General features: G+C 40.9%; 1 protein-coding gene across 1 annotated transcript; it reads right to left on the bottom strand.

Annotated features, from left to right (window-relative positions):
* Positions 1–7,272: 7,272 nt before the first annotated feature.
* Positions 7,273–16,564, bottom strand: LOC139374802 (uncharacterized). Its single transcript, XM_071115946.1, has 3 exons — positions 16,101–16,564; positions 9,815–9,945; positions 7,273–9,451 (listed from the first exon to the last, which is right to left on the bottom strand). Exons 1-3 carry the CDS (start codon positions 16,354–16,356, stop codon positions 8,282–8,284), a joined length of 1,557 nt encoding a protein of 518 aa, XP_070972047.1. The 5' UTR covers positions 16,357–16,564; the 3' UTR covers positions 7,273–8,281.
* Positions 16,565–16,775: the final 211 nt, after the last annotated feature.

Here is a 16,775-nt window from a genome sequence, read left to right as displayed (position 1 = left end):
TTACCTCTTCGTGATGTCATTCAGAAACATAATGTTAACTTTCACTGCTATGCAGATGACACACAGCTGTACATGTATCACTAGCCACTTTATACTATACTATGCCACTTTGTTTACATACTCATCTGGTACCCGAATCTACTGTATCTTGCCTATGCTGCTCTGTAAATTTCATATATCCTTATGTACATATTCTTTATCCCCTTACACTGTGTACAAGACAGTAGTTTTGAAGCCTGCATTGTTTTTCGCTACACTCGCATTAACATCTGCTAACCATGTGTATGTGACAAATAAAATTTGATTTGATTTGATTTTTACACAGCTGTACATTTCAATGAAACATGGTGGAGCCCCAAAATTGCCCTCCCTGAAAGCCTGTGTTCCAGACATAAGGAAGTGGATGGCGGCAAATGTTTTACTTTTAAACTCAGACAAAACAGAGATGCTAGTTCTAGGTCCCAAGAAACAAAGAGATCTTCTGTTGGATCTGACAATTAATCTTGATGGTTGTACAGTAATCTCAAATAAAACTGTGAAGGACCTCTGCGTTACACTGGACCCTGATCTCTCTTTTGATGAACATATCAAGAATATTTCAAGGACAGCTTCGTAACATTGCAAAAATCAGAACATTTCTGTCTAAAAATTATGCAGAATAATGTGTCCATGATTTTGTCACTTCTAGATTAGACTACTGCAATGCTCTACATCCGGCTACCCGGATAAAGAACTAAATAAACTTCAGTTAGTGCTAAACACGGCTGCTAGAATCTTGACTAGAACCAAAAAAATGTATCATATTACTCCAGTGCTAGCCTCACTACACTGGCTTCGTGTTAAGGCTAGGACTGATTTCAAGGTTTTACTGCTAACCTACAAAGCATTACATGGGCTTGCTCCTCCTATCTTTCCGATTTGGTCCTGCCGTACATACATACACGTACACTACTATCACAAGATGCAGGCCTCCTTACTGTCATTAGAATTTCTAAGCAAACAGCTGGAGGCAGGGCTTTCTCCTATAGAGCTCCATTTTTATGGAATGGTCTGCCTCTATCCATGTGAGAGAAGCAGACTTGTTCTCGACCTTTGTCTTTATTGAAGACTCATCCTATGATTGAGTGTAGTCTGGCCCGGGGCTGTGAAGGTGAACGGAAAGGCACTGGAGCCACGAACCGCCCTTGCTGTCTCTGCCTGGCCGGTTCCCCTCTCTCCACTGGGATTCTCTGCCTCTAACCCTATTATGGGGGCTGAGTCACTGGCTTACTGGTGCTCTTCCATGCCGTCCCTAGGAGGGGTGTGTCATTTGAGTGGGTTGAGTCACTGACGTGATCTTCCTGTCCGGGTTGGCGCCGTGGGGGAGATCTTCGTTGGCTATACTTGGCCTTGTCTCAGGGTAGTAGGTTGGTGGTTGAATATATCCCTCTAGTGGTGTGGGGCTGTGCTTTGGCAAAGTGGGTGGGGTTATATCCTGCCTGTTTGGCCCTGTCCGGGGGTATCGTAGGACAGGGCCACAGTGTCTCCCGACCCCTCCTGTCTCAGACTCCAGTATTTATGCTGCAATAGTTTGTGTGTCGGTGGGCTAGGGTTAGCCAGTTATATCTGGAGTATTTATCCTGTCTTATCCGGTGTCCTGTGTGAATTTAAGTACGCTCCCTCTATTCTTTCTCTCTGAGGACCTGAGGCCTAGGACCATGCCTCAGGACTACCTGGCCTGATGACTCCTTGCTGTCCACAGTCCACCTGGTCATGCTGCTGCTCCAGTTTCAACTGTTGGCACTGCCTGCCTGTACACTGCCTGTGCCTATGGAACCCTGACCTGTTCACCGGACTTGCTACCTTGTCCCGGACCTGCTGTTTTCAACTCTCTCTCTCTACCGCACCTGCTGTCTCTTAACTCTGAATGATCGGCTATAAAAAGCCAACTGACATTTACTCCTGAGGTGCTGACCTGTTGCACCCTCTACAACCACTGTGATTATTATTTTCTGATCCTGCTGGTCATCTATGAACGTTTGAACATCATCTTGGCCATATTCTGTTATAATCTCCACCCGGCACAGCCAGAAGAGGACTGACCTCAGAGCCTGTTTCCTCTCTAGGTTTCTTCCTAAGATCCGGCCTTTCTAGTGAGTTTTTCCTAGCCACCGTGCTTCTACATATGCATTGCTTGCTATTTGAGGTTTTAGGCTGGGTTTCTGTACAGCACTTTGTGACATTGGCTGATGTAAAAAGGGCTTAATAAATACATTAGATTGATTGAACGTGTAAAGTGCTGGTCGAATGTTTCATGAGCTGAAATAAAAGATCCCAGAAATGTTCCATTAAAAAAAAGCTTATTTCTATCAAATGTGCACAAATTTGTTTACATCCCTGTTAGTGAGCATTTCTTCTTTGCCAAGATAATCCATCCAGCTGTCAGGTATTGCATATCAAGAAGCTGAATAAACAGCATGATCTATTACACAGATTCACCTTGTGCTGGGTACAATAAAAGGCCACTCTAAAATGTGCAGTTTTGTTACACAACACAATGCCACAGATGTTTCAAGTTGAGGTAGCGTGCAATTGGCATGCTGACTGCAGGAATTTCCACCAGAACTGTTGGCAGAGAATTTGATGTTAATTTCTCTACCCAAGTGCATGGCGTCATATGTGTGAGCGGTTTACTGATATCAACATTGTGAACCGAGTGCCCCATGGTGGCGGTGGAGTTATGGTATGGGCAGGCATAAGGTACGGACAACAAACACAATTGCATTTTATTAATGGCAATTTGAATGCACAGAGATACTGTGACGGCCCATTTTTCGTAAATGTATTTGACCAACAGATGCATATTTGTATTCCCAGTCATGTGAAGACTGTAGATTAGTGACTAATGAATTTATTTTGATTGACTGATTTCCTTATATGAACTGTAACTCAGTAAAATCTATGAAATTGTTGCATGTTGCATTTATATTTTTGTTAAGTATATTTACCAAGAGTTATCATCCATAATTGTCATAGCCATTTATTTACCACAACAAACAGATGCTGGTGTATAGGGCCATAAGCAAACAAGAAAAGGCTCACCCAGACACCGTCCAATCAATAGTAGAGCTATAGCCTACATTAATTCACATCAGATAGTGTCCTCCTTATGCTATAACCTACTAATGCATATGGAACTTTGCATGGTACACCTGAATTTATGATGAACCCCATTAACTGTAGCCTCGACTTCCAGTGTGGTGAGGTTAAAGCCTAGTGGAGCTTACCCAGAGTGATTACGCCCTCTCCTGGCGAGGGCACATTAGTGTAGGCTATATTCCTATGTAGGCTACACTTACATGAAGGCCTACAACAGCAGTGGGCAATTCCAGTCCTCAAGGGCCTGATTGGTGTCACAGTTTTGCACCAGCCCCAGCTAACACACCTGACTCCAATAATCATCTAATCATGGTCTTAATTTTAGAATGCAATTTGATTAATCAGCTGTGTTAGCTTGGGATGGAGAAACAGTGCGACACCAACAGGCCCTCGAGGACTGGAGTTGCCCACAACATTTTATAGGCTATGCATTATTCTAGTCATCCACTTAGTCACGTGTTTTGAATCGAGCATCAAGGACCAGCAGTGAACAGTTTTTTCCTAACAAAAAATCTTGATGCGGGAGGGGCTCATGGTTAAAGTGCACTATAGATTTCGAGTCAACCGTTTTAGCAGTGTGTGCCACCTAGAGGTGATGGTGATAATAGTAGCCTACATGTTTGCTATTTGACAAATCCATAAGGCTCTGTTTTTTTCTTACGTAAGATAAACATACCTTATTTCTATTTGTTCCATAAAAGCACATAGATGTGTGTGAAACAGAAACGTGGGATTTTGTCATATAAAAACATTTGAAAATGTCTAACAGTAGTAGCTAGTAGTCTAGTCAAGGATGCATCAATGCAATATTGGCACAGAACATTTGGTTAAAAACCAACTGAACAAAAGCAAACCTTGAATTTGTAGGTTTATAATATCCTTTTAGTGGCCAAGGTTGACCTATTTTAAGAAATAATATTGGTTGGGGGATATAAGATCTTTAAAGATCTTATGAAGAATTTGTTACAGGATATAATCACTGCCACCTGGTGAGATAAGCATAGGGCTAATGTTTGTGCCATCTGTCACTACGTTTTTACATTCTGGAACGTACAGTTGAACGGAAACTATGCTGTAATGAACGACCAGTTAAAAAACTAGAAAGGGTTGGGTTGGGGAACCCCGTCAGCATGGCCACTGCCCTTTAAATAAGTCACTCATTGCTTCAAGCCACACCCACCAAAGTCTGTTAACTTAAAGAACGTACAAGAATGTTTTTGGGAAACGTGTCGTTCAGTACAAACCGTTCCGCAACGTTCAAGCGAACTGAACGCACTTCAGCTACAATTCAGCGTTCTGTTGCGTGCAAGTACATCAATGGTTTTAATTGGATGATACGTATTTTGAGCAAGAGAAACTTGCTTATGTACGCAAGTATGCGTGTTACCTATCCCCACCACGTTTGAGTCCTATACTGTAGTTACAGAATGACATAAATATGTGGGTAAAAAATAAGTTAGCAATGATAAGTTAAAAGTCAGACAAACAATGGAAGAGAGAAAAAGTAAAACAAATAAAAAATCTGCCGGCCCTGCATTAAAGACCAAAATTGGTTAAAGAAAATTGTGATATATAAAAAATATATACCAGTTTTATTTAAGGACCAAAAAATTGACAGCTGTGCCATATAAATGGCAAACGATTTGGGGAGAGATTTTCGATGTACCGATTCCATGGCACATGGTTTATGAATTGACATGCAAAACGACGCTGTATTCAAATGTTGAATTTAAATTATACATTATGATTGCAACCAATATAATTTTATATGGGGAATACAGCCTTCCCAGCTCTGCAGATTTTGCTGCGAGGAAGCAGTCATTAGATAATTTATTTAATTTAGATAATTAGATAATTTATTTCTACTGTCCATATGAAGCCCGTTTTTGGTCACAGGTCCAGGAATGGCTGAAAAATGGGAGGGGTTGAATGGAGCTGAAGGGTGGAACTAATAACAAGACAACAAATGTAAAACATACGGGATCTGTAAAATGTATATAGGTTGAGAACTTTTGTGAAATAGCACAGATAGAAATCAAACTGGATGGACATCAGGAATAGAGGAAGGCCAGGACTAAAAACAAACTAAATATAACTATTGTAAAAATAGATTGTGTCTGTAAAATGTATATATTATGTATAAGCTGGAAGTAGAAGCTATGTGTTATTCTCCAATTAGGGGTGGTAGGGTTAGCAGGGAATAATAAAGGAAAATATTTTTTTATATATATATATATATATATATATATATATATATATATATACACAGTGCCTTGCGAAAGTATTCGGCCCCCTTGAACTTTGCAACCTTTTGCCACATTTCAGGCTTCAAACATAAAGATATAAAACTGTATTTTTTTGTGGAGAATCAACAACAAGTGGGACACAATCATGAAGTGGAACGACATTTATTGGATATTTCAAACTTTTTTAACAAATCAAAAACTGAAAAATTGGGCGTGCAAAATTATTCAGCCCCTTTACTTTCAGTGCAGCAAACTCTCTCCAGAAGTTCAGTGAGGATCTCTGAATGATCCAATGTTGACCTAAATGACTAATGATGATAAATACAATCCACCTGTGTGTAATCAAGTCTCCGTATAAATGCAACTGCACTGTGATAGTCTCAGAGGTCCGTTAAAAGCGCAGAGAGCATCATGAAGAACAAGGAACACACCAGGCAGGTCCGAGATACTGTTGTGAAGAAGTTTAAAGCCGGGTTTGGATACAAAAAGATTTCCCAAGCTTTAAACATCCCAAGGAGCACTGTGCAAGCGATAATATTGAAATAGAAGGAGTATCAGACCACTGCAAATCTACCAAGACCTGGCCGTCCCTCTAAACTTTCAGCTCATACAAGGAGAAGACTGATCAGAGATGCAGCCAAGAGGCCCATGATCACTCTGGATGAACTGCAGAGATCTACAGCTGAGGTGGGAGACTCTGTCCATAGGACAACAATCAGTAGTATATTGCACAAATCTGGCCTTTATGGAAGAGTGGCAAGAAGAAAGCCATTTCTTAAAGATATCCATAAAAAGTGTTGTTTAAAGTTTGCCACAAGCCACCTGGGAGACACACCAAACATGTGGAAGAAGGTGCTCTGGTCAGATGAAACCAAAATTGAACTTTTTGGCAACAATGCAAAACCTTATGTTCGGCGTAAAAGCAACACAGCTGAACACACCATCCCCACTGTCAAACATGGTGGTGGCAGCATCATGGTTTGGGCCTGCTTTTCTTCAGCAGGGACAGGGAAGATGGTTAAAATTGATGGGAAGATGGATGGAGCCAAATACAGGACCATTCTGGAAGAAAACCTGATGGAGTCTGCAAAAGACCTGAGACTGGGACGGAGATTTGTCTTCCAACAAGACAATGATCCACAACATAATCTACAATGGAATGGTTCAAAAATAAACATATCCAGGTGTTAGAATGGCCAAGTCCAGACCTGAATCCAATCGAGAATCTGTGGAAAGAACTGAAAACTGCTGTTCACAAATGCTCTCCATCCAACCTCACTGAGCTCGAGCTGTTTTGCAAGGAGGAATGGGAAAAAATGTCAGTCTCTCGATGTGCAAAACTGATAGAGACATACCCCAAGCGACTTACAGCTGTAATCGCAGCAAAAGGTGGCGCTACAAAGTATTAACTTAAGGGGGCTGAATAATTTTGCACGCCCAATTTTTCAGTTTTTGATTTGTTAAAAAAGTTTGAAATATCCAATAAATGTCGTTCCACTTCATGATTGTGTCCCACTTGTTGTTGATTCTTCACAAAAAAATACAGTTTTATATCTTTATGTTTGAAGCCTGAAATGTGGCAAAAGGTCGCAAAGTTCAAGGGGGCCGAATACTTTCGCAAGGCACTGTATATATATTTGACCAAAAAATATGGGGGATTGGAAATTATGCAGACAATTACATTGATGTAAGCTTCAATCTATCCGCAATATTAAAGCCAAAAACAAAAATAAAATAAAAGTTAGACAAACATGATTAAACTATTTTGATGTGTATAGGTGTTTGTTAGTGTATGGATGTGTATATTGATGTTATAAAAGGCTGTTGGGTTTATGCAGAATAGGGTGAGATCAGATGTGATGTATAACGAAAGAGAATCTCAAGTGTCTTAGACAAAGTACAATTTTGTGTTTATTAAACATAAACAAGTTAATACACAATAAGAAAACCCCACACATCTCAACTACAGAGCTGCATGAACGTCATTCATTTTCACATTAAAATAATATTGTGGGAAAAAATTAAGTAGTTCAATGGAAGTAATGAAAGATGCAGTTGTGAACATCATATAGCCTACACAGTACAAACAATAAGTTAAATACTTTTTAGGCATATACATGTCTTATACAGTGAGTGTACAAAACATTAGTGTACAAAACAAAGGCTTCTTACCAGCTTCTACCCCCAAGTCACAAGACTCCTGACTCTGTACCGGTACCTCCTGTATATAGCCTCGCTACTGTTATTTTACTGCTTAACACTTATTTTTCTTAAAACTGCATTGTTGGTTAAGTGCTTGTGAGTAAGCATTTCACTGTAAGGTCTACCTGTTGTATTCGGTGCATGTGACAAATACCATTTGACTTTACCTTCCTAATATGGAGTTGCACCTCCTTTGGCCCTCAGAACAGCCTCAATTCGTTGGGGCATGGACTCTACAAGGTGTTGAAAGCGATCAACAAGGATGCTGGCCCAGACTGACTCGAAGGCTTCCCACAGTTGTGTCAAGTTGGCTGGATGCCATTTCGGTGGTTGACCATTCTTAAAACCCACGGGAAACTGTTGAGCATTGCAATTCTTGACAAGCTGGTGCCTCTGAATGGCACACATACACAATACATGTCTCAAGGCTTAACAATCCTTCTTTAACCCGTCTCCTTCCCTTCATCTACACTGATTGAAGTGAATTTAACAGGTGACATCAATAAGGGATCATGTTCAGTCTGTCATGAAAAGAGCAGGTATTTCTAATGTTTTATACACTCAGTGTATATTCCACAATGTCGTGGCCTTGCACTTCCAACGCTCTTAGTTGTTGCAGAAATTGAAAGTCTACCTTTAATGCAGGCTTTCATCTAAACGTCAGAAGCTATTGAATGGAATGGTTACTTTCCATGTTATAGAGTGGAATGGGTTTTCTCCTGATGTATTCTGAGGTAGCTCCTCTCTGAGAACCTCTTCCCGCAGTGCGTACAGGCGAACGGCCTCTCTCCCGTGTGGACCTTCAGGTGCCTCTTCAGTTTGTCCTGGCGGGAGAACCTCTTCTCGCACTGGGGGCAGCTGTAAGGTTTCTCCCCTGTGTGGACCCTCTGGTGCCGCTTCAGGGTGCCAGCCTCGGTGAAGCGCATGTGGCACTGGGTACAGCTGAATGGTTTCTCCCCTGTGTGGACCCTCTGGTGGATCTCCACCTTCTGGGGGCAGCTGAAGCCTTTGTTACAGAACATGCAGAGGAACCGTTTCTCTTTACTATTGCCTGATGTTGCTACCCCTCCCCGAGCCTGGGCTCTAGCCCTGTTGTTTGAGTTCAATACCTGATCGACAAAGACATGGCCGTGTGAATCTGAAGATCCCACCGACGTGGACACAGGGTCTCGATCTCTGAGCGTGTGTAAAGGGGAGTGGGTCGCAACATTTGGATTTGTCTCTAAGCTTTCCCTGTAGTCTAAAAAATCTCTGCCCTGCGAGTGTCCTTCTCCTAGGTGATTATCTGCATTCCATGTGGAAGGAACATCGCCCTCCAATTTCACAGTCACTTCATTTATGACAAGCCCCTCCCCTTTCTTATCTAAGTACCCTTCAGAGTATACACTACTACTGTACTGATTCCAGTCCCCTATAGACAGATCAGTCTGTGTTTCTAAACCCAGGGGCATGTTGCCAGGGTCCTTCTCTGTAGTGTAAGAACAAGCAGGATCATCACCACCAGTGTCTAACATGTCACCATCACCATCCCCACGGGAATGAACAGGCCTCTGGCTCTGGTGAAATACCGGTAAATAGTCTGAGCCGGCAGCAGGAGGACAGCCCAGTCTCCCCAGACCTGGATCTGATATTTGGTCAGGTCCTGTGTGTAAGAGACTGTGTGTTACAGTTAACGTCTTGGTGTCTGTCTTTGACTTGAGGACGGCGTTCAGCGTTCCACTGACCTCCGTGATGCTGCGTCGGGTCCTGGGCTGCGCTGCGTCAGTGGTAGGGTCCTCGACTCCAGTCTGGATGTTTCTGCTGTGCCGTGGGTCCTCGTCTCCTTCAGACCTCTCTAGCTTGAACCCAGGACCTGCATCTGCAGGCTGACAAGAAGAGGGGAGGTTATTACCGGTACAAGAGTAGAATTGGATAAGTCTCACAAGCTCATTTATGGCTAATGTACATGTGAATGGCTGAAGGGTGCCTTTCCGAAATAAATGGGCCACATTTGACTTATAAAGTAACTGTAATTTGTAATGCAACACTATTACACTAAGCCATGGCTCTCCAACCATGTCCCTGGAGAGATACCCTTCTGTTGGTTCACTTCAACCCCAGTTGTAAGTAACCTGATTCAGTTTATCAACCAGCTAATTATTAGAATCAGGTGCACTAGATTAGGGTTGAAGTGAAAACCTACAGGACAGTAGCCCTCCAGGAACAGGGTTGGAGAGCCCTGCACGAACCTCTATCACGACAACGTGCTGGGTTGAGGATCCACTCGCCTCATCAACAGTAATTGGTTGGTCATCATTCCATGTATTGTGTCCTGCTGGCTTCACAAAGCTCCTGTGGCCTCCAGTGAGATGTCCTTCACCTGAGAGAGTGATTGGGGGGAAAGCGGTTGTTAGGTTAGCTACGGTGGTATAGACATCTTTCTGTGTTTGCAAACATTGCCGCACAAGGGCAATGCGTGCAATTTGATTACTGAACACGGGGGAGTTCTCTGAAAACACACCAAAAAAAACATACATTCATGAGAAACATGTAAATGTATTTCACACTACCTTTGGATTATAATATGATTTTAAGCCTTGTGTGAAGTCAAAAAACAAAATTTGCCTGTGTTTTGCATGTACAGTACCAGTCAAAAGTTTGGACACACCTACTCATTCAAGGGTTTTTCTTTATTTTTACTATTTTCTACATTGTAGAATAATAGTGAAGACATCAACTATGAAATAACATATGCAATCATGCAGTAACTAAAAAGTGTTAAACAAATTAAAATATATTTTATATTCCTCGAAGTCAAATCAAATTTTATTGGTCACATACACATGGTTAGCAGATAATGCGAGTGTAACGAAATGCTTGTGCTTCTAGTTCCAACTGTGCAGTAATATCTAACAAGTAATCTAACAATTTCACAACAACTACCTTCTACACACACACATACGTGTAAAGGAATAAATAAGAATATGTACATATAAATATATGGATGAGCGATGGCCGTGCGGCATAGGCAAGATGCAGTAGATGGTATAGAGTACAGTATATACATATGAGATGAGTAATGTAGGGTATGTAAACAAAGTGGCATTGTTTAAAGTGACTAGTGATACATTTATTACATAAATGTTTCATTATTAAAGTGGCTAGAGATTTGAATCAGTATGTTGGCAGCAGCCACTCAATGTTAGTGATGGCTGTTTAACAGTCTGATGGCCTTGAGATAGAAGCTGTTTTTCAGTCTCTCGGTCCCAGCTTTGATGCACCTGTACTGACCTCGCCTTCTGGATGGTAGCGGGGTGAACAGGCAGTGGCTCGGGTGGTTGTTGTATTTGATTGGATTGTAATTCTCTTTTAGTCCCCATTTGGACTAATCTTCCAAGAGTCCTTAAACATTAAAATACAATTTATAATACGAAAACATACACACATATAACACACTATTACAAACATACATAATATACTAACATAAAGACCCAATAAATACTCAATCTAAAAAAATATTGATTCTTCATCTACTATAGTCCCACAACATTTCTATACATTATATTTAAATAGATTTAAAATAATGTTTAAATTTATACGTTGAAAGGTTTCTGGTTTGCTCAATTAATTTATTCAATTTCTTTATTGCTCTAAATCAAAATGTGATTTAGCCTATTTCTCTTTTCTGTCTGGATAACGCATAGATGGTGGACAATCTATTCCTAGTATGTACGGAATGTCTGCCTCTTACCAACGGAATACCATTGTGAATAGAACTTGGCCAGCTTCATGAGGTAGTCACCTGGAATGCATTTCAATTAACAGGTCAACCTCAATCAACCTTGTTGATTGAATTTGTGCAATTTCGTTCCTTCTTAATGAGTTTGAGCCAATAAGTTGTGTTGTGACAAGGTAGGGGTGGTATACAGAAGATAGCCCTATTTGGTAAAAGACAAGTCCATATTATGGCAAGAACAGCTCGAATAAGCAAAGTGAAACAACAGTCCATCATTAATTTAAGACATGAAGGTCAGTCAATGCGAAAATGTGCAGTCACAAAAACCATCAAGCGCTATGATGAAACTGGCTCCCATGAGGACCGCCACAGGAAAGGAAGACCTAGAGTTACCTCTGCTGCAGAGGATGAGTTCATTAGAGTTACCAGCCTCAGAAATTGGAGCCCAAATAAATGTTTCACAGAATTTAAGTAACAGACACATTAAAATCAACTGTTCAGAGGAGACAGCGTGAATCAGGCCTTCATGGTCAAATTACTGCAAAGAAACCTCTACTGGAGGACACCAAATGAAGACGTGCTTAGGCCAAGAAACACAAGCAATGGACATTTGACAGGTGGAAATCTGTCCTTTGGTCTGATGAGTCCAAATTGGAGATATTTGGTTCCAACCGCTGTGTCTTTGTGAGACACGGTGTGGGTTAACAGATGATCTCTGCATGTGTATTTCCCACCATAAAGCATGGGAGGTGGTGATATGGTATGGGGTGCTTTACTGGTGACACTGTCTGTGATTTATTTAGAATTCAAGGCACACTTAACCAGCATGACTACCACAGCATTTTGCAGCAATACGCCATCCCATCTGGTTTGGGCTTAGTGGGACTATCATTTGTTTTTCAACAGGACAATGACCCAACAAACATCCAGGCTGTGTAAGGGCTATTTGACCAAGAAGGAGAGTGATGGAGTGCTGCATCAGATGACCTGGTCTCCACAATCACCCAACCTCAACCCAAATTAAATGGTTTGGGATGAGTTGTACCGCAGAGTGGAGGAAAAGCAGCCAACAAGTGCTCAGCACATGTGGGAACTACTTCAAGACTGTTGGAAAAGCATTCCAGGTGAGGCTGGTTGAGAGAATGCCAAGAGTGTGCAAAGCTGTCAAAGAAAAAGGTGGCTACTTGAAGAACCTCAAATATAAAATAGTTTTAGATTTGTTTAACACTTTTTTTGGTTACTACATGATTCCATATGTCATTTCATAGTTTTGACGTCTTCACTATTATTCTACAATGTAGAAAATTGTAAAAAAAATAAAGAAAAACCCTTGAATGAGTAGGTGTTCTGAAACTTTGGACCGGTAGTGTATATTTAAAAGAAAAATATGGAACTTACCTGTTTTGTATGTTATTTTGGCATTAATACAGTGGGGCAAAAAAGTATTTAGTCAGCCACCAATTGTGCAAGTTCTCCCACTTAAAAAGATGAGAGGCCTGTAATTTTCATCATAGGTACACTTCAACTATGACAGACAAAATGGGATTTTTTTACCCAGAAAATCACATTGTAGGATGTCTAATGAATTTATTTGCAAATTATGGTGGAAAATAAGTATTTGGTCACCTACAAACAAGCAAGATTTCTGGCTCTCACAGACCTGTAACTTCTTCTTTAAGAGGTTCCTCTGTCCTCCACTCGTTACCTGTATTAATGGCACCTGTTTGAACTTGTTATCAGTATAAAAGACACCTGTCCACAACCTCAAACAGTCACACTCCAAACTCCACTATGGCCAAGACCAAAGAGCTGTCAAAGGACACCAGAAACAAAATTGTAGACCTGCACCAGGCTGGGAAGACTGAATCTGCAATAGATAAGCAGCTTGGTTTGAAGAAATCAACTGTGGGAGCAATTATTAGGAAATGGAAGACATACAAGACCACTGATAATCTGGAATACTCCCTCGATCTGGGGCTCCACGCACGTTCTCACCCCGTGGGGTCAAAATGATCACAAGAACGGTGAGCAAAAATCCCAGAACCACACGGGGGGACCTAGTGAATGACCTGCAGAGAGCTGGGACCAAAGTAACAAAGCCTACCATCAGCAAGGGCATTGAAGGTGAAACGTGGATGGGTCTTTCAGCATGACAATGATCCCAAACACACCCGGGCAACGAAGGAGTGGCTTCGTAAGAAGCATTTCAAGGTCCTGGAGTGGCCTAGCCAGTCTCCAGATCTCAACCCTATAGAACATCTTTGGAGGGAGTTGAAAGTCTGTGTTGCCCAGCAACAGCCCCAAAACATCACTGCTCTAGAGGAGATCTGCATGGAGGAATGGGCCAAAATACCAGCAACAGTGTGTGAAAACCTTGTGAAGACTTACAGAAAACGTTTGACCTCTGTCATTGCCAACAAAGAGTATATAACAAAGTATTTAGATAAACTTTTGTTATTGACCAAATACTTATTTTCCACCATAATTTGCTAATAAATTCATTAGAAATCCTACAATGTGATTTTCTGGAGAAAAAAAATTATAATTTTGTCTGTCATAGTTGAAGTGTAGCTATGATGAAAATTACAGGCCTCTCATCTTTTTAAGTGGGAGAACTTGCACAATTGGTGGTTGACTAAATACTAAATACGTATGTGTCACATATCAGTTTGCAAACAAACGTAAAAATATATATCATTGAGTTAATAAAGCTGCATATAAACATGGTCCCTTTGTTTTCTTGAGTAAGGCAGCTCCAAAATGCAGGCGTTTCAGCTTAGTTCCATGCTTTCTGTTGTGTTAGGGCGAGCCAGCAGAAAATAGGAGCATTGCGCCATGATTGGCTCAGTGTTCTGTCACTTATGGGGACACTACATCATCGGCAAGTTTAAGTCTTTAGTAAGGGTAGACATCCAAAGTTTCAGCCCTTTGGGTCCTGCCATAGAGTTATATTACAAGTGCCCTTCCAAGAAGGCTCAAGATCACTGGCCACAGATAAAATTACATCAAATCACATTATTTGTTCAGTAGCTTTGACTTGATGTCAACATCTTTCAATTACATTACTTTCAAAGTCTTAGTTAGCAGTCATCATCATGAATCAAGTCATCAATTTACTGGCAAATCCTTTTTAATCCTTGTCATATGAAGAGAAATTACAGATAAAACGTATCGTTTCTCATCGGCCATTGGACAAAGATTTGCACGACAAGTTGGAAATCACCTTCCATACAACTCCTTGTTGAATGTGCATCAGTGGCTAACTGCAAGCATTGCAAAGCAACCACTAGCCTGCTATTCAATGGAGTGGCTGTGTGTTTTTCCCCGAATTCCCACCATAAATCCAAATAGTGCCAGACTTTGATGACAAAATTTGCCCACAAAGGTGCCACGCCACCTTCCTGTTTAAGTGACATCACAAAGTGAGTGCTGAACATTCTATAATAGAATTGTGTTATTTGACGCAAGACCCAAACGGCATTTAATGTGCCTCACCCTAATAATTTGGTATATTTTCACCTCTTAATTTCACCCACTGTTCTAACTTCGTGGTGCACATGTAGCCTATAACCTGTTTTAGAGAAATGTAATCATTGAATATTGTAAGAGCTTTCATTGTCTGTTTATATGCCCCCTTTATTTATCCTACGGTTCTGACTTGGTGTACAGGGAAAACACTAAACGGCCCATGTTCTGAATTCTGTCGCTGTACATTTCAAAAGTGCTGAACAAATAGTTATGACTACGTCCGTCGACGCTTGCTCATTGTCTTAATCAAAATTACGGATTGCCTCTTATCCGCTTGTCTTCCCTTATGCCATAGTTTGTACATCTCAAATTGTCAGTAGAAACCACATTTGTTTAAGCAAGTCAGCCATGTTTTTTTTAAGGCAGTAAATGAGGCTGAATGAACTGTTTCACTGGTAGTGGTAAGGTGTTGGGACAGCTTTATGTATGCCCTAACAGTTTGTGGGCACCGTTTGTCACCGTTATAGTGCAATTTATTTATTGTTTGGTGTTATGGCTTTGTTGGCATGCATCCCACATTTAGTATTTTTTTGCCCCACCAAGATTTACATGGTAAAATCGCCACTGGTCTCATCACAAATCAACTGCATTTCACTTTTTTTTTTTTTTTTTTTTAACAACTTCAACCAGTAAAACTTTGGCTAACTTTAGGCCACTGGGTTCCCGAATGGCGCAGTGCTTGAGGCGTCAGTACAGACACCTTGGTTCGATTCCAGGCTGTATCACAATCGGCCGTGATTGGGAGTCCCATAGGGCAGCGCACAATTGGCCCAGCGTCGTCCGGGTTTGGCCGGTGTAGGCCGTCATTGTAAATAAGAATTAGTTCTTAGCTGCCTTGCCAAGTTAAATAAAGGTTAAATAAATCAAATAAAATACCACAGCCTATGTCAATGTGCGTTAGCATTCTAGCTAACAAGTGCTGTTGCCGAAATAAGTATTTTACAAAGATCCCAACCAAATATAATATTAGTGTCTGCTCAAGCTAAATTATAAACATTGTAAGCGTACTATGACATCCCCAAAATATGGTTTTGATTACAACAACTATAAATGTTTATTCGAGGCAGCGGCGCTAACTTCTTTAATTCTTCATCCAAAGGTCTCGCTTATCTGGTTAGAATACGATAGTGCCTTTGCACAAGATAGGTAGTTAAGTAATCACGGGACTTTTTCCATACTATCCAAAAACTGACCAAGACCCAATTCTTGGTATGACATCTGAACACATGGGAAACGGGGCGACAGCAACATCGGCCTTCTGCAACATGTACCTCTTGCCAATCCTGTTTTGTATCGGTCTAGGATCTTGACACTACTGGGACGACGCTCCCGTGCCACCTTCAGTTCCAGTAGTTGTAGTTTCCTCCGTAATCCGCTATTTTCTTTCTGGCTTTGAGAAATTTCCAAACGAAACACTGCATAGTCGTCGTCTACGAGTTTACAGATCTCTGCAACGGCTGCATTCGCTAGAACCTCCATGACGGAGGCTATTTGAGTGTGAAAACCCATATCGTTACAGTCAGCCATTGTTAGCAGCTAGCTAAATAACGTTACCTAGATAACATATATCAACAAGTACTTTCACCAACACGAATTAAACACGATATGGGGTAAGTATGTGATACTGGGAAGTTAAATAAGTAAAATGTTGAGTTCCTGGGTGTAAACAAACGTCTAAATAACTAAAACGCTAAGTGACGAAATTGTTCACTTCCGTGTAAGGGTCTTATTGGTTGGCGTCATAGCTAAAGGGTGTGGTTAAATTAAAAACTCACGCGTGCTGTTCTTTTAGTTACGGTACAATTTATTACACATCAAATATCATATGATCAGTATATTTCAAACTCGGAGCATACTTGTTTTAAAGAACAGTGTGTTAGCAAGAATATAGTATAATATAAGTAATTACTTTATTCCATCTACATCAACCCAGTAACGTAAATATT

This window comes from Oncorhynchus clarkii, chromosome 19, assembly GCF_045791955.1.
Source record: "Oncorhynchus clarkii lewisi isolate Uvic-CL-2024 chromosome 19, UVic_Ocla_1.0, whole genome shotgun sequence".
In the NCBI taxonomy this organism is placed as follows: domain Eukaryota; kingdom Metazoa; phylum Chordata; class Actinopteri; order Salmoniformes; family Salmonidae; genus Oncorhynchus; species Oncorhynchus clarkii.
This window is presented reverse-complemented; position numbering and strand designations above follow the sequence as displayed.

Bases quoted from the DNA above. Each gene is read 5' to 3' on its own strand.
- LOC139374802 (XM_071115946.1), bottom strand. From the start codon at position 16,356: ATGGCTGACTGTAACGATATGGGTTTTCACACTCAAATAGCCTCCGTC. The intron at 9,946-16,100 runs GTACATGTTGCA...TCACTCTCTCAG, and splicing joins CAAAACAGGATTGGCAAGAG to GTGAAGGACATCTCACTGGA. The intron at 9,452-9,814 runs GTTCGTGCAGGG...TCTTCTTGTCAG, and splicing joins AGCACGTTGTCGTGATAGAG to CCTGCAGATGCAGGTCCTGG.